The sequence below is a fragment of the Lethenteron reissneri genome, chromosome 23, assembly GCF_015708825.2.
Source record: "Lethenteron reissneri isolate LAM-NWPU_2019-01 chromosome 23, ASM1570882v1, whole genome shotgun sequence".
In the NCBI taxonomy this organism is placed as follows: domain Eukaryota; kingdom Metazoa; phylum Chordata; class Hyperoartia; order Petromyzontiformes; family Petromyzontidae; genus Lethenteron; species Lethenteron reissneri.
In genome coordinates, this window is record NC_083801.1 from 20,411,862 (window position 1) to 20,429,948 (window position 18,087).

At 44.6% G+C, this 18,087-nt stretch overlaps 2 protein-coding genes across 4 annotated transcripts in view; both read left to right on the forward strand.

Moving 5' to 3' along the window:
* AK9 (adenylate kinase 9) overlaps positions 1-13,098 on the forward strand; it is a 32,801-nt gene extending 19,703 nt beyond the window's left edge. For all 3 annotated transcript variants that reach the window (XM_061557660.1, XM_061557659.1, XM_061557658.1), the window contains exons 22-37: positions 324-527; positions 2,134-2,264; positions 2,852-3,071; positions 3,625-3,693; positions 4,307-4,528; positions 4,793-5,014; positions 6,110-6,323; positions 8,033-8,234; positions 8,748-8,894; positions 9,114-9,331; positions 9,660-9,853; positions 10,763-10,932; positions 11,743-11,841; positions 11,971-12,073; positions 12,288-12,402; positions 12,613-13,098. In XM_061557660.1, coding sequence (XP_061413644.1) covers positions 324-527; positions 2,134-2,264; positions 2,852-3,071; positions 3,625-3,693; positions 4,307-4,528; positions 4,793-5,014; positions 6,110-6,323; positions 8,033-8,234; positions 8,748-8,894; positions 9,114-9,331; positions 9,660-9,853; positions 10,763-10,932; positions 11,743-11,841; positions 11,971-12,073; positions 12,288-12,402; positions 12,613-12,851 — 2,769 coding nt within the window. In that variant the 3' untranslated portion in view covers positions 12,852-13,098. The remainder of the gene's footprint in view (positions 1-323; positions 528-2,133; positions 2,265-2,851; positions 3,072-3,624; positions 3,694-4,306; positions 4,529-4,792; positions 5,015-6,109; positions 6,324-8,032; positions 8,235-8,747; positions 8,895-9,113; positions 9,332-9,659; positions 9,854-10,762; positions 10,933-11,742; positions 11,842-11,970; positions 12,074-12,287; positions 12,403-12,612) is intronic.
* Positions 13,099-15,352: 2,254 nt separating this feature from the next.
* Positions 15,353-18,087, forward strand: part of LOC133346179 (triple functional domain protein-like) — a 183,956-nt gene continuing 181,221 nt past the window's right edge. Inside the window, 1 exon segment of the mRNA XM_061557661.1 lies at positions 15,353-16,238. Coding sequence (XP_061413645.1) covers positions 16,172-16,238 — 67 coding nt within the window. The 5' untranslated portion in view covers positions 15,353-16,171.

Consider the following 18,087-nt stretch of genomic DNA (forward strand, 5'->3'; position numbering starts at 1 on the left):
AAACTGATCAATTTGTTATTTCCTATACCACTTTTGAACTGTTATAATCATTAGGATTAGGGTTAGTATAATGGCTAGCCTTGTTAACATGAAACCTGATTCCTTCCATAAGATCATTTTTAACACCATATGTGCTTTTTTTTAGGGACCCGCAAACCGAAAGACCTTGCCAGCTATTTTTCAGAATTATCCCAGGAGTTTATAGAGGAATTTACGGTTATACTGTGCATTAACTCACTGCACAGTTTCACCATTTACTCTTTATTTGCACTGCAATTCCACTCGACTTTGCTCCGTGTTTTTGTAACCACGTTCTCCCTCAGGCTCCTCCACTCCGCATTGTGATGCTGGGACCTCGGGGTGCAGGAAAGAGCATGTGTGCACGCTGGCTGGCCGAGAAGCTGGAGATCTTCCACATCCAGTTCCGGGAAAGGCTGCGGGAGCTGGTGACAACTGGGGACAAGCAAGCTGTGCCACAAGAGCCCAGTTCCGACAAAAAGCCACCAGAGGACAACCAACCTCAACGGGTATGCTCACACTTGTATACGCACATGTATGTGTGTATGTTGAACTTCTTTGGCACCATACGTAGCCAACCGTGCTAATCGGAGGTGCAGGCTAAGGACAACAAACTGTATCTGCATGGTGAAATTTCACCATATATATGGATTAAAGTATACAACAGATGCCATTGGGGAGGGGTGTATATGGGGTTAATTAAAACTATCAAGTCTCAACAGATCCCCACTGGTTTGTAATTGTATACTTTGGACATTGAAACTAATAGATGAACAATTAAAATGGGTTAAAAATCCAAACCAAACATGGAACATTTAGAAACATTGCATATCAACTATTGCAAATTGAGAGTGTATCGTGATATATTCTGTTATACGCATCAATCTTTTTATTTTATGTAGCAATTGAGGTAAACTAAATTGTATTTTAAGTGAACTACAGTACATTGAAATGCAGTGCCTATTAAATGGTTAGTTAAACTGTTTATCCTTTGTAAACGTGACACATTTTTTTACTGTTTGGCCGTGTCGGGTGGTGGAGGGTTACGACACATTTATAAATAACGCGATCTAACCCCAAAATCTTTATTATGAATAATATTGTCCGCGAAAGCCTACATGTTCAACTAAACTCTGATGTTGGACACATGTTTAACTTTTTGATATAAATTCTCGGGACTCGAGAGGCTTAGGAAGTGCACCACTGCCTTGCAGCAGTGGTTCTGGGCCCGCGATCTCTCCTTGAATGCTTCCAAAATTCGAGGCCGTCATGATGAGCACCAGAAAGCAACTCGCCATGTTCATGTTGCCTTCTAGCATATTAACAGTTAGGCTCCACTATCCATGTTTCTGACCACATCAAGTGCCTCGATGTTCCTCTCGACTCCACATTGACCTTTGACAGCTCCACCAACCACATCATCATATCTTGCAACTTCCGTCAATTACGTTCACTCATCACCACTGAAGTCGCCAATACCTTTGCCTGCTGGATAGTTGGGTCTCACCTCACCTATTGCAACTCCATCCTTGTTCGATCTTCACCCAGTCACCTTAAAATAAACTCCCCATGTTTTCAAAACAATCTCACCCGCGTCATCCCTGATGCCTGTCATCCTCTGCTAGATTTACTCACCTCCTTCCACTCCCTCCACTGGCTTCCCATCACCAGCAGGGTCAGAATTGATATGGGCCTGCCTCTGCCACCGTGGTGCCTCTGCTTTTGGTTGTTCACCATGTTTTTATTCGCTCCTATCCCACCGCACTACAGCTCATGGTAGAGCTCTCCTCTTTATACCAGGAACAAGGACTGTCACTGTTACGCGTCGTTTCTCCATGGCAGCCCCCTCCATCTGGAACGCCATCCCACAGCACATTCGCAGCATTAAATCTACACCTACTTTAAGAAACACTGAAAGTTCCACCTCTCTCGTCTGGCTTTTGAGTGACACCAAGCTTGACTCCGTGCCTTAGATTCATTGTCATTTATGTATATGAAAATATTGCGCACAATATAAATGGCATTATTATGAGAATGAATAGGAAATGGATATACAGTGAGTAGCTGTAAACACGTGGCTTCTCTGAATAATGTCTTGTTTCCATGTGAGAGTAGCAGCAAGAGGTGGAGGGCGACTGGCAGAAGCATGCAGAGGCCGTGGAGGCGTACCTCTCAGACAGCGAGCCACTGCCAGCACAACTGCTCGATAAACTCCTCCTTTCCTGGTGGAACGAGGAGCCCTTCAGGTGCAAAATCATTCTTGCTGAAATGTGCTGAATGGTCCCAAGTTGTTCATGGATGACGATTGCCTCTAACACTAGGCAACCAAGCAGCATTTGTTTAAAGGGGCTACACCTTGCTTTTGAGAGTCAGAGATGTAGAAATTAAAAGAAGTTGAAATGTTAACAGAGCGTTACAGCTCTCGTGACATCTGTATTGGACATCCCAGGATACAGCTTAGTACAGATCATTGGCATCAGAACATTCGTCTTCTGGGTTGCATCTAAACATATGCCAATTGAAAACATTAGTCTCGAAGGTTCATTGGTCGATGACTTCAATGTTACTTATGAATTGTTTGCAATGAAAGAGAGCCTTTCCATGTATTAATTATTGTATTAGAATAACCGTATTCGATACAGAAATGTAATTAAGTGGGACATCTGTGTACTCGTAGAAGGCCGTACAGTACAGTATGCAGGAATCTCATTAATTCTAACCATCCTTTTACGATTGACAGGCATTCCATATTCAGCGTCCACTTGCAACAGTTGACCAGAATCGTGGCAGTGTGTGTGGCGCTGACCGCTTCCCCTCCCTCCGTTTTGCACAGGTCACGAGGTTTCCTTTTGGAGGGCTTCCCCAGCACCCCAGATGAAGTGCAGTACCTGGCTGAGAGGGCACTGTTCCCAGAGGTGGCTGTCCTCCTCAATGTGATGGAGGGAGATGTCATCAAGCGGCTGTTGCCTCCACAGCTCGACAAGTGGAGACTTGAGAATAATCGGAAGTTGGAGGAGCTCGCAAAAAAGAAGGCTCTCAAAAAGCAGCTGCAGGTGCGTTGCACCGAGTGCGGCAGCGATTCTTTATTGTACGCGGAATTTCCCTGCAGTTTACAAGTGGTATATGTTTAAAAGCTATGTAATTATGAGCAAAATTGAGTGACGTAGTTGATATGAACTTTTAATTGAAACGTATGGAGAACGTGGAGCAATCCTTGGATAACAGGCCTGAGCAATTATCTCGATTCACGATATAAACAATCTTAATGGATAGTTAAATATTGCCGCAATTAATTATTGTGATAATCAGTTATTTAAGTCTGGTTCGCTTGATCTATGGTTGTTGTGCTTACTGATAAGACATTCTACTGATGCGATTGCAGTCAGCTAGGTACTCTGATTATTTAACAAAAAATTTTACAGTATTTTTTAAAGTGGTCTTTTGTCAATAAAAAATAAAGCACTCTACGGTATTATCATATTTTAGAGACCTTGAATTGTATTCACATTTTTAAAGCCATGTTAATTTGCTCTGTGGCACAATATGCTTTGGACGGCTTTGGGCTTATTAAAATTTAAATGTGTTCTGTGTATAATTCTATCACAGGAGGAGAAGCTTTCTAAAAGGACAGCCAACCGTCTGGCCCGTCAAGCAGAGAGAAGAGCTGAAAGGCTTGTGAGTGCACGCTCTATTAAGTTGCTTTATAGACAAAGGCGTATACATTTGTGATTCATTACATTGTCACGATTGAGGGACGCAATTCAGTTTTTTTTTGTCGCTTAAACCTTCTTTGCTGTGTTTTCTGTCGTCTTTGTCGCATTAATCTAATTTTACAGAAGCATATAATTTTGATTAATCTTTAATTCTTCTTCTACATGTATGATTATATGCATATATTATGAATAACATAATAGATTGTAATCCATTGATAGATGCTTAATTACATCTCTAGTGCACATAGGTCGAACACAAGAAACACACACGACAATAACCGCAATTCGCAACTAAGTGGTGGTGATGTCACCACGGCGTTTGTGCCAGGCTATGTGCACTTTAAGGCCATGTGAAGTGTCGAACGGACGCTGCCAGGTCATGGGACAGACCCAGCAGGTGCCATGGGTTGACTCACTGAGATGACTGGCAGATGCACCACCTGTGCCCCCTACTGTGCCAACTTGCAGTGTTTTAGCCGGAACACATACATCATACATTCAGAAAACTATAACATTTAACACATGTACAGTACTCAATAGAAGAGACCTTAGCTGGGAAATATGTGCTTGTACAGGAGAGACGAAGAGCAAGAGAACGGGAAATGGAGATGAGCGATGAGGAGAGTCAGGGGAGCGATCCTGAGGAGGAGCCTGATGATGATGAGGAGGAGGAGAATGAAGAGGAGGGCGAGGAGGAAGAGGAACAGTTGGAAGAGGAATCGGATGTGGCAGAACGTATAAAAACTGAGCTCGGAGAAAAATTTGACGCTGATACGAATGCCTTGCAGAATTTGAAGGTTTGTCTGTATGCTTCTGGAAACATCTACGGTATATGCAGAAGAGTGCTTTATATCTTGTGTTCAGTGTGCACCACTCCACATGGCCGACTGTTTTGTAATTAAAACCGTTAATGGATATATAAATGTATATATATATATATACATACACACGCAATGCTAACATTGAGTGAGAGAAAACTGCTGGATATCAAACATGTGAAAATGACGACGCCGGTGTGAAATGAGAGCAAAGCGGGAACCCGTGTGACTGCGAATCAACAGGAGAGTTTGGAGAACGTGTTGGTGGACATCCTGGAGGTGGATGGGAGTCGCAGGCGTCACATTGTACAGCACAAGTTGTGGGAGCGGCTGGGACCTCATCTCCCCGCTAACCGAGGGTCCCTGCTCCAGTCGTGTATCCCCGTCTCGGCCCGCCTCGCTCAGCGGATGCTTCAGCTTTCCTACAAACAGCTGAGCTGCTTTGGGTACCGTGATCCTGTCAAGGTGCGGGCCTGTGCCACTGTGAAATGCCAACAATGGGGAGCAACGCTTCTCCCAACAGCGTTATAAAGTTCCCATTATTCACGGAATTGTCAGGCATGTGTAATGAGCCATTTATCAAATCGTTATCCCTGCCAATATTTACAATGCCCTGTCACTTGTACTGTTAAGCATGCACTGCATCCCATCAGCAGTGTGGTATGTTGTTGCAAGTGCGCATGCCGCAAATGAGACTAATGTAACATATTTAAAAGAAACCATGGTAATGTGAACGTAATTTTATATTCTGGGTAAATGGAGTAAATTGCATATTTTGACATGCATTCTTAATCACCAATGAGATATGATTTTTAATCTTAATTATATAGTAGACATTTTTCTGTGCCGCCAGATATTTTAGTTATGTCAAGTGGCATATCAGCTTGGAAACTGAAGTAAAAAACCCCGACTCATAATAACAAATTGTTTTTATTGTGTAATTTACGCAACTGCATCACAATGCTGCGCATTCCGCAACCACAGAGGTGCATAGATTGAGTTATTTTGAGCCCAAATAATGGGTGTTTACATATGTGGGAGGATGCCAGAGCACCCATAGAAAACCCACAGATGCGAAGGGGCAACACGCGATCTCATACAGGTAGGACAGGTGACATTAGTCCGCGTTTACTGTACCACCCTCTTCTGGTGAGCCACGGTACGGCACCTCAGTGTGTGCGATTCGCCAACCCTCGCGTGCACATGGATGATTACTGGCACACGCCACCACCCTCACCAGATTTAAAGTGTCACAGGGTAGACAGGTGCTTCCTATATACATTACCTCCTTAGTGCTGGGCAGGAAACTGGTTGAGCTTCACCTCAGAGAACCGAGTGCCTCCAACAAAGCAACCAACATGATTTCCTCCAGGAAGCCTAGATTTTCCTCAGTGGTCTGTAATATAAGTGCTGAACATGCCTAGTGCAGCTTTACTCTAAGATCTCCAGAACTGGGGCAGGTCCCCAGTGGTGAGGTTGGAAATGCCACACTCTTTTATTTATATGTAATGCTTAATATTTAAACGGTGCATGCATTTAACGTTGTGGTTTCTCATACAGATGTATGAAGGAGATGTCCTTTCAAAAAGCCGGAGCACTGCAGAAGTGTCATACCAAGTCATCTATCGGCAACACATCTACTTTTTCTCCAGCAAGGCTTCCCAAGACAACTTTACAGCAAATCCTGTGCTGTACACATTTCAGCCACCACCTAAGCCAGCCATTCCTATTAGGCTGGCTGTTTTGGGCCCTCCAAAATCTGGAAAAACCACAAGTAAGGTCAAGATATTGCTTTAGTCATGTTTAGGTTTTTGAAATACATTTTCCATGAAAAAATGAAGTGCATGGAAATGTAACGGGGAGCATGAAGAGCCTGGAATTCATGCTGTTCATGTCTGGAATTTGTCTCGATAAAATCTGGAAATGGTTCGGATTTGAACTCTAATTGTACTGCCGGAAGCATTCATTGCAACATAAGTTGTAGAAAAAAGTTCTAACCTAGCATCGTTGTTTATGGATCTTCATGGCTGAGAAGCTCACTTCCGCTCCAAGGCTATGTTTTTCGATGCAATCTACCCTCAAGCTTATGTCAGTTGTCATGTGACAGCATATAAAAGTGCACTTAATTTGTTTAATTTGTGATGATGTGTTGATGTCTGATTTAATGCTCCAACAGATTGGTGGCGTTATGGCATGCCTCCATTGGCTGCTCTAATTAGGGGTGCCACAGTGCCTAAGAGATGTTAACTGCCTCGCCTGGCATGCAGGAGGTCGTGGGTTTGACCCTGACGCCGATTTTTTTGAGTTATTTTTTATTTTCGCCCCATTATTGCGTGGATTTTTTTTATCAAAGCCCTCCAGATTTTCCCTCCACATTTAGAAACATGTGTTTAGAGTACTTGGCTGCTATAAATGTCTACATGATAAGCCACTTTTGTTGAACTATCAGTTGTGGCCACGTCACTTATAAAAAAAAGCTATATAACTCAATGGGCCTTACTTTTTTCCAAAATGTGAAGTTTTCCACATCAGATTTAGACACCCACTTTAGAACATTCCAGAACTTGCAATTTAAACATGTACAGATATTATTGAATCTTGGCTCATTGGTAAATGTATTTAAACCAATGTAATATTACATGAATGACACCTACCTGTACTCGTAACTTGACATCTATGACTGTATGAGCAAACATCTAAATCATCACAACCAGATATCACAGCCCTTTATACTCAGCCTTGGCTCTCAATTCAACCCAGAATGCTTAATGAGAATAATGATGAAGTATGGTGGAAAAATCATTATTTTACCCTCGTTCACAAACATGTAATGATGCATCATCACCCATCAGACAGCTGTCCCCTCATCCCCTCCTGCTTCCGCTCCTTGTCCATGCTATGCTCGTTAAAATACTGGTGATAATCACGGTTAACAGATGACATGGACACATTTGTATTAAATAGGCAAGGTTTTATGGGGTTTTTTTTCCCATAGAATTTAAGAGTTCTAAATAAAAAAACGCAATAAAAATGAAATCGAGATACACCTCTGCTAAGCATCCGTTTCAGGTTTAAAAAAAATAACATTTTGAATGAGATACACCTTGAAATAATTTTGCATAGCATCTTCACTCTGTTCTGCTCCTTACAGGAACTACGTTTACCTCCTGCTTCAAACAACTTCCAGCTGAGCCAAGCCTCCCCTAACAAATGCCAGCCCCGCTTCACGTTCTTCCTCTGTCCCCCATTAGGATTTCCTTCAGTTCATGCACGTTGCGTAATATTTGTTTCGAATTGCATTGCAGTTTGCCGTATTGGGGGGGGCGAGGGGGCAATCGGCTTCCTCCAAACCCGTGATGCTATGCGCCTGCTGCATGGCAATTGTGGAATGATGCATTGCATCAAGTTGCATTGCACTGTATACATCCTGTGGCGCTGACAGCATTCAAACGACCACAGTCATGAGCGGATCACTGGTTGCAGTTGCAGGCAGGCTGGCGCAGGAGTACGGGGTGCTGCGGCTGTCGGCAGGGGAGGCGGTGCGCACTGTGCTGGCTACCCAGCCTGGCACGGCCCTAGCAGCACAGCTCACGGCTGTGCTGCTATCTGGGCAGGCTGTGCCTGACGAGCTGACCACCCGGTGCTTGGACGTAGTACTCATGCAGCCAATCTGCCATACGCACGGGTACAATGCATTACAGCGCAGTTATATTAGGGCGCATGTTATACAACACACGATTACACTTATATGAGCACTTACGCAGAGCCGATAGGCACGCGTTTGGTCTCCTGCTTCGAGTGTGATTCACATTCAGGAGCTGATGTACATGTGCACATGAAGTGAACGCTGCCACACGTGTGTGTAGTTGTGTCCGAAGAGTCAACGATAAGATATTTCCTGTGCTTCATACTCATAGCATTTACAGTAAAACTATCCTTTCAGGTTCAAGACAATGTATGAAGGGAAATGCACGTGATTATAAAAATCACACAAAGCTCACGCATGGCTGCAAATTATACGTAATGACTCGCATACCTGCAGTCTAATGGCCACCTATTAATTCAGATAATCAAATTAATCACTACAAATTTAGCCAAAAGCGGCTGCAAATAGTAACACAGTGAGGTGTCCAGTCACATTGTTTCAGTGTTTTTCTGAAGTTAGTTCATAAGGTCACCTTGTCTGGCTGTCATTCAGGTTTGTGCTCGATGGCTATCCCTTGACGCAGAGGCAGGTACGCCTGCTGGATGCTCGCGGGATTGTGCCGGTGATCGTTGTCGCAATGCAGCTGGCGAGTTCGGAGGTGCTACAGAGAGGATTCCAAGATTGCAAGGGGCCTGGGAGGTAGATGTCCTTATTGCTGATAACATTTATTTTTGGACCCAGGTGTATGTTTTTCGTGGATTATACATGGTTAGTGTTCCTATAAGCTGGTGTTTGTCCAAGGACACGCAATTTTGTTGGTGATGGCTGTCAGATTTGTGCCTAAAGAGTCTAAATAACATGCACCGCAAATTACAGCCTTTGTGATGCAACTCAGATTTAATGTTATTGTCTGGGCAGGTCTTACCCACAGCTCGACAGCCCCCAGGCACTGGCTGTAAAGATGTCTCATCATCAGAGAGAAGTGGCTGCTGTGCAGGAGTTTTACAAGCGTCAACACCAGAATTGGATTCTCATGGATGGCACCCGGAGCAAGTGGTGGCTGTGGACTGAGGTGCTGCGCCATGTGGCAGTTAGTGTGCGGCAGATCCAGGACTATCTGCATGACATTGGCCGAGGTACGAAGCAATCGCACAAATACTTTTTGAATGTGCCGTTGCCCATCACAATACGTGCAGCACAGTACAACGTCACATGTACAACTCACTGGAGACCGAGCGGTAGATGGAATATGTGCAAAGGTAGAATAAGTGAACGTCTTTAGAAAATGTCAGTTCCCCTTGAACAAATACTGCACTGGGTGTGGACGTTAATTGGTTAGGGCAAATATGTAATGATCAGATATGGGACGCACTGGAATTTATTAAGCTTCAAAAGCAGACAGATTCGCACTTAGCTCATTCTTCCATCGTGTTCGTGTCTATGTTGGCCATTTGAAATGCTCAGGATGGGCGGCCCGGATTGAGGGTCTGTGCGTGACTCCGGAGGAGTGTGCAGTGCGGCTGGGTGAGTTCAAGGAGTACTGCCCAGTCAGCTTGGCACTCCGCGGGGAGTACGTCTGCTGTGATGATCCCTCCTTGCGGTGGACTGCAGAGTTCTGCGGACACTATTACAAAATGGCTTCAGAGACTGATCTGCAGGTGGGATTGTGCTTGTGTTGTCTATTCCCTCGATGTTGTCTTTTTTTAATATACAGCTCTTATAACCTTGCTCAATTCAAGAAATGTGTTAACTCGTTCCCATTACACGTTTCACAGTGCTGTCTGCTGCTGGCCCAATTACATTTTGGGCCATTGGGCCTGTGCTTAGAAATTGTAAAATAATGTTTTACAAGTCATTTGTATTATGGAAACACAACGTCAGTATCTGCTTGTCTCAAATGAGCATTGGTCAGTGCTTATCTGTTGGTGGCCTTGAGAAAATGATAAATATTTAACATGTTGAATTATTTACTGTATCTAAAACTTACCTTTCTCATGTGTTATATATGTGTATGCAATATACATAAAATGGCTGTGTAATAGCACAATAAAAAACAGTTATTAAATAATTGCACTTTGAATCAATCAAAACTTTAATTATAACTATGAGATTCCATCAAGAAAAGTCACTTGCAAGGCAAACATGGTAGGAAATTCAATAATGTTGTACATAGGTAAACAATTGCAGGGAATTGTGCAAAGTAAAATAATTTCAAAAATATTGTTTCAAATGTTGTGATAATAAAACTAAAATATGCCTTCTTGTTGTCATTCTCGGATGTATTGTTATCTTTTGCTCTCCATACTTAAGTGTGATGTTTGAACTATGTGTTACTTGTGCCTATTTCAACTAAATACTTATCTTGTGTCTTTTAAATGTACCTTTGCATTGGCATATTTGTTCTCTGCTCATGGACAAGGTGCATACAATCATGATCACTGCAACTCGGGCTACAGAATATGTGATGGGCTGAGCCAGGCAATTACATCCATACAAAAAATATATAATATATGTAAGTGCGACATTCGGCTGTGACTAAGCACTGGCACATTGCGCCCCCTGCCCAGATTTTCCTTAAAAGTCCCGAGCAGTTCATGGCTCCGCTGGCACCGCGTGCTCTGCCTCCAAGCGACGCACTGCCCCGTCCCCTCACACCGGCACAAGTAAAGCAGATGTTCCCCAAGCAGGTGGAGCTTCAGGGTTACTGCCCCGTCACCTACCTGGACGGTCAGCTCAGGTAAACCCACCTCATCCTCAATCTCAATTGTGTTTCTGTTCTATATTTCATCATGGGACCTCCTTTGCCAGTATCAAAATATGAGAATAGGGTTTCCCCTTTTTTCTGGCAACAAAACAGGTGTTAATATGTTAAAACACTAAACTGAAACCTTATACAAGGAATCATGTCTGCATTAACCACAATATTCGCCAAAAAGGCATCCTCCCTGTCGAACACTGTCTAACACCGTTTGAGACTAGGCTCAAAAGAAAGCTGTCTCTGGTGTGGACCAATCAGTTTCAAAGACAATGCATATACTATCAGAGTATGTTTTTTGTTTGCATTCTGACCACAAGTATTGTGGTTAATGCAGACATGATTCCTTGTAAAAGGTTTCAGTTTGGTGTTTTAACATCTGAACACAGCTGTTTTGTTGCCAGAAAAAAGGGGAAAACCTATTCTCACTATTCTATATTTGTTTTGTCTTGTTAAATGAGTTTGCCTTATTGCAGCCTAACGAGCATCGGGCACTGCACTTAATCTTAAGAATATGTAACAAAATTAACTAGCCTGTTAAATACATGTTGGCAGTGTTGTTTAATAACATTGAATGTGTGCAGAAAGTGTCATTTTTCACTTGCCACATCTCGTGTTGGTAATAATGATCCACTTAAAACGTGATACTGGTAGTGACTATTCGGCTGTGATGGTAAACACTTCTAGACAGGATGGGTATAGAGAAATGCACATCTTTAGATATGCCTAAATCATTCAAGGAGTCCATAAGGTAGATGTTTCCACTCCAATGGAAAGCCTCATTTATTTCAGCTATGACTGCTTGGTGAATGGGAGCATGGAATTTGCTGCAGAATACAGAGGAAAGGTTTACACTTGCCTGACGGAAGCTGCACGGCAATCATTTTTGAAGTAAGTGCCTTTTTAAATTTAATGTCCATCATATATTTTTTTCCCACATCATATGCGTATCATGTATATATGTATTACACTGGAATTGTAATGACGTGAAATAATTTGTGTTATGCTTTTTTCCTGTAGGTTGCCAGAAAAATATTCAGATATTAAACTCCCAAAAAAACTTCCACCAAAGAGAGTGCCGATATCACTGACCTCACTTCCAATGTTGGGCTACCTGGAGCAGGTATTGCTGTTCATACATTTTCCATCATAAAAACGCACATTTTCTACTGACTTGTATATGCAAAGAGCAGGCAGGGTATATTTAAGTAAAGGAATATAACCGGGTGTTTGTGTATCTTCTGAAGTACTGATTTAAAATGTATATATACAAAGGAACCTCGAGGCACATTGGTAAGAAGACTGTGTGGGTGGCTGTGGTTTTCTTTCCTGTTCAGGGCTTGTCAACTGCGTTGGTGAAAGCCTTGAGTGCAGTGGGGTGCCTCAAGCCTAAATACCCCTTCCTTTCTCTGCACCGCTCCGCCCTTCTGCTCGTCGCATTCCATCTCAAGAGTAAGTTCACTCACCGTTAAACCTTGGCCTTTCATTTTGAAACAGTGAACTGCGGGCAGGCAAGCGCAACTAAGCTTTGTTGTGGCTTTGCACAGCTATAAACTCATCACCATGGGTCTCCTTTAAAACTGAGTTACCGTGAGCAGTGTTTGGTGGGGGGGAGGTGCTTTGAATGCAGCAGATCCTGTATATTGAATGTGCATGTGGCAGCCTTGAACCCTAGGAGTTCTGAGCACGTGAAGACCGAGTACAAGCAGCGACTGCGGAGCTTTGAGGAGTGCTGTGAACTCCTGGTGCACCTGGGTTCCACCATGCCACGCGCCTTCCAGCCTATCGACCAGCGCCCACCTGCACTGGAGCACAGTATGCAGACCTTCCTGGCCATTGAGAAGTGTGGGTCAAAAGATCTAGACAAATCTGCAGGGATAACCCAGGTAGGGCTTGTATAACGGACAAGCGAATGTCAAATAATATTAATCAATCTGGAGTAAATGGCTATATATTCAACTTTGTAAAATTTTCATAACATATTGAAGAGTACTTAAAGTTGTGTGATGGATATATAAGCAGAACTCTCTTGTGTGACTCCACACATACATTAAATATGTTTAGTCTATTGGCCTATTGACTTTTTGTTAATTGAATTCTCTTGCACGTGTGCTGAACCAATTTTGCAAATAAAAAGCTTTAAACTATCCTGGTTTTTTCCTCAATGTTTTTTTTTTTTATTCTGGGATGCCTCTGGGAACCATTGCTCTATATCATTCGAGGGATTGCTTTAGAAATATATTATATGAATGCTCTTTGCAATGATGCAATTTCTGCTTGCCTAAGCCTGCCACCTGTCAATCCACTGCTGGATGAAGACCTTCAAATGCCATGTCAGTCTTGGGGATCGTTTTTTTAATGAAACTTAACCACAGTCGTCAGTGCGGGTTGGTGAAGGGGTTAGGAGGCCCAGAGCTGCTTTATATATCACTTGCCATGGATGTTAGCTGTTGTTGGGAATCTAAATCAGGTCGCTGGATTCATGGTACAACGCGATGATTACTATTTCACCACTTCGACTTATAAAAAGACAGGTTAAATATTACAAACAATTGAATTTCGTGTATTGAAATCGTATACATCAATATATTCCAGTGTATTCGAAAAAAGTTTTTCTGACTGGCGTCCTGGCTGGATGACTAGTGACGTCACCGCACACACCTACTTGATGACAACCCCTGCATCCCCACCCACCTTCCACCTCGGCCGCATCTTTTGATTGATTTTCTATGTTTATGCGGGTAAGAAACATTCAGCCTCAAGCTGATTTACAGGAACGACCCGCTGAGGACAATGGTAAAACAACAACAATTTGAAGTTACAGCAAATAACTCAGAAGCATTGCAGACATTTGAGAAGCAAACATTCGAGGAAGACAAAATGAAAGTGATGCACCATTTAAGTAATACCGTCAGATAAAATAAATAAATTGTAACATCAAATCACACTCCGCTCACCACCTGTGCAAGAAAAGGGATATCCTTCACTGTGCTATGATATAAAACAAATAAAGAAAATGATGCGTAAATGTTACATTAAGGTGAATACAAATAAATAAAGCAATATTTCATACTATGTTCGAAAAAAAGGTTTTGCTGGCTGACAGGACGTCACGTCTGCAGCGAGGTTAGGAACGGACGGTCACGTCCAAACGACGTGCGGTTTGCGAGTATTAATAATGAATACGTTTACCATACTCAAATGAAGATGGTGATCAATAATGACGTGGGCTCGGATAAAATAAATAGACATCAGATGAAAGTGGAGGAATTTCAGTTTTATTTTTGTGCACGGCACAGCCAGAGCACATTCATTGTTGACATATTGGTGAAGGGTGAGCGGGACGACAAACTTAAATTAAATGTAGATTACCGATTTATTATGATAGAGGCACATATTGTATTTATCTAGATCCACATACGAGTTAGATGATAATCTTAATGAACTGCCATAGAGGTGTATACTGGAATGCTACAGCCAATCTCGCAGATAATAACGATAGGTAGGCAGGAATGCAAATGACAAAACGCCAAGAGTAAATGATCTAACCCTATCAAAAATTGCAACCACAAAAAAGAGCACTCAAAGGGGCCTGGCACAGGAGACGTTAATAAGATGGGACAGAGGGCCTCAACGTGGCCGCAGAATCTGCTCAATGAAGGCGAATCCCATCGGTGCACCCCCGTGACCCGAAACCATCATCATCATCATCTCGATGGAGTCCCAAGCCGAGCAAAACGACGGGGGTGACATCACCCTCCGGAGAGAAAGAGATTTCCCCATCGCAGCCACACCGGGGCAGCACAGAGCAGGACAACGTGGATATATTTAAATAACGAAACGACGCTGAAGCTGCGCCCACACGTACCACGCACACACACCACACACACACGCGAAAAAAAAAATCAAAACCCAGAAGAAGAAGGAAAAAAAACCCCTCCCTGGTCAGGGATTCGGCAATCTCCGTCTCACCCCGCCCGGGCCGCTCGGCTCTTTCCGTTCATTCTCCTCTTCCCACCCCTACCCCTACCCCTCCATCGTCCGCAGCTCCGTTCTCCTTCACCGCCGCCGCTGCCGCTGCTCCTTCATCATCACCACCACCACCTCCTCCTCCTCCTCCATCATCTTCATCATCAGCGGCGGCGGCAACCTCGTTCAGGAGAACATGGAGGCCCTCCTCCTCCTTCTCGCCGCCGCCGTCTCCGATGCCTCCGATGCCGCCGTGGGGTCGCTCCATTGATTCCGCCGTTGCCCGGTCGGAGCTGCAGAGGAGACGAGGGGAGGGAGGCGACGGAGCGGATTTAATCGCAATATTTATTCGGTTTTATCTTATTTTAGTGTTTTTTTTAGGGGGGTGGTGGGTGGGCGGCGGCGGGGGGGGGGGGTGCCTGGGGGGGGTGGGGGGGGTTGTCGGCGGGTAATTAAAGCCGTGAGGGCGACGATATTAATTATTGTTACAGAAATTAAGACGACAACGGCGGCGGCGGTGGTGGTGGTGGTGGTGCGAGGCAAAGCGCCGCGGCTGGAAGAGGGGAAGGGTCTCGGAGGGTTCGGAGGAAGCCGATGTTTCGCGTCGGATTTCCTTTTGCCGTCAAGACGCCACTACGGCATCGGCAGCCGCAGCAGTAACAACAACGACGACGACATAATAATAATAATAACGGTGCAATCGCAACAGAAAACAACAGCGTCCGTGCGTCGACGATAGCGAAGGGAGCAAATCGGCGTCCGCTGCCTTGTCTCGCCGATCATGACAGCGGGGCCGTGGTGAGGTAGCGGTGGTGGTGCTGAGGTTGTGGTGGTGAGGTGGTGGTGGTGGTGCTGAGGTTGTAGTGGTGGTGGTGCTGAGATTGTGGTGGTGAGGTGGTGGTGGTGGTGCTGAGATTGTAGTGGTGGTGGTGCTGAGGTTGTGGTGGTGAGGTGGTGGTGGTGAGGTGGTGGTCAGGCCGTGGTGGTGGTGAGGCGGTGGTGGTGGTGCTGAGGTTGTGGTGGTGGTGAGGTGGTGGTCAGGCCGTGGTGGTGGTGGTGGTGCTGAGGTTGTAGCGACGCTTGACAATAGCGCGAATCAAACAACGACGTTTAAACGCCGCGTACCCGGCAAATCGTAAACGTCACGGACAATAACCAACGAGCAATAGTCCCCGGGCTCACGACGAGCCTCTCGCTTTAACAAACTAAAAAACCCACCGTGGTCCACGATTTTATCAACGCAAGAGAAGAAATGAATTCCACGGAGGTCGCCGACGACTCGTCCAACGACGCAGACATCGTGGCCTTCTTCAAATCAGGTGAGAAGGCGGCTCCTGAGATCAACCCCACGTCCACAGAGATCTCCACAGAGATCTCTCCCTTTGCGTGCGTGGAGAACCATGGGCCCCCCATGGGCCCCCCACCCAGATCTGATCTCACGTCACTCGGATCACAGGGTCGATCACCCTTCTTAATTGCTTTGATTTCCCAGGTCACCCAGATATTGTGGTCTCGTGTAGCCGCTTGATCACAGGGCCCAGGTAAAAGCCCTCAAGTTTCGTGAGCGCATGTCCTAGATTGAGTGGTTCTAGTGTCTCCTGGATGCGTTCCCAAGTTCTCGACTTTCAGGGCAATGCCCGTTTTGTAAATCTCCTGTTCCCAGATCCGAGTTCGTAGTTCTCTTGACCCTAGGCCCTCTGGTTGCGTTGCCAAATTCCTAAGGTTGTGTTTTCAGGTCTCCTCCTGACCCCAGGTCTCGGGGTGCGATTTAAGGTGCGATGTCGTTTGGGTCCATCTGATCCCAGGTTCCTGTTTGTGGTTTCAGATCTGCCGACCCCGTGTATGTAATCCTTGCCTTATTTCCTGGTCTTGGTGGAGGTTCTCACCTCTAAGATCTCAGGTTGTGTTGGGTTTTTATTTCGTCAGAATCCTGGTGCTAGGGTCCCTTATCCATTGGTAGTGGTCGCCAGAGTCCCTGATCTCAGGTCCCCTGTTAATTGGGTTCCACGATGGGCATTGGTGGGGAAGGTCTCGTTTTCCTCGTTTTTTCTTTGCAGGTTCCAACATTGTTGCACGGGTCATTCATTTATCACCAGGTTGTGGTCTCAGGTCCCATGGTGTCTTGATTTTTGCTCTGAAATCCCATGTTCAGGTCTAACCATGTATTTAAGTGGCAAATTGCATAAAATGTCTCTTGTGAATTTTTTTCCAACCGTAAGCAATACTTAAAATGGCAAACTACATTACGTGTAAATTTACACTTGAAATGTTTAATGAAACTGGCCACTCGTCCTTTACCTAGGCTCTGAGTCATTGGGCTTCTGGGAGCTCTGAAATGCTCAGGTTTCAGGTCTTGAACCCAGACTGCATTCCCTGAGTGTCATGCAACGTCCACCGTTCCACAAGTCTGGACATGTCTCGGGAGTTCCATGGTTTCTAGGCCTCAGGTTCCCAAATGTTCAGGTGCCAAATTTAATATCTGTACCATGGCCCCAGGTCCGGGTCCTATGCCTACATAAAGATCCTAGATTCGGGTCACTCGTCATCATGTAGTAACTAGCACGTTCAGATCGCAGGCTGCTGGAGGAGTGGTGATGTCATGACTCTTACAGGCAGAGAGAATGATGCTGCTGCCTCGTTCGCCCTGGGAAAATGAGATTTGCTGGAGGGTTCTGTTTCTTTGGATTTCGTGCGTTTAGTGCTTAAGCCGGTGTCCAATGTCCTGAAGTCCGCAGCGGTTCGTTTTAGTTCCTAACTGTTCAGTTTGATGTCATGTTCTTATTGGTGATGGTTGTATTCATTTAGGTTTGGCTCTGTGTATCTCCCTGTGGTGTGGTTCCTTTAGGGGCTTGCTTTGAATGCAGTGCGTGTTCGGCAGATATGGGTTCAATTACTATTGCAATTGTGCAATTCGTTATACATTGTAATCACATTGTAATTGTGATTTCAGCTAACGATGCTGCTATGCCTAATTATAATTGATCTCAGGCCTAGTGTTCAGAGCTTCCACTACTGTACTCTTTAATAAACCCTGCTGGTGAGGGACTGGGATGGAATCATGTAAGAGAGAGAGAGAAGGATGCCTGACGTGTGCGCTAACAGATATAACGGCACGGTGGGAAATGCAAGAATGATGTTGTGTATACCAGTATTGTCAGTGTGTTCAGA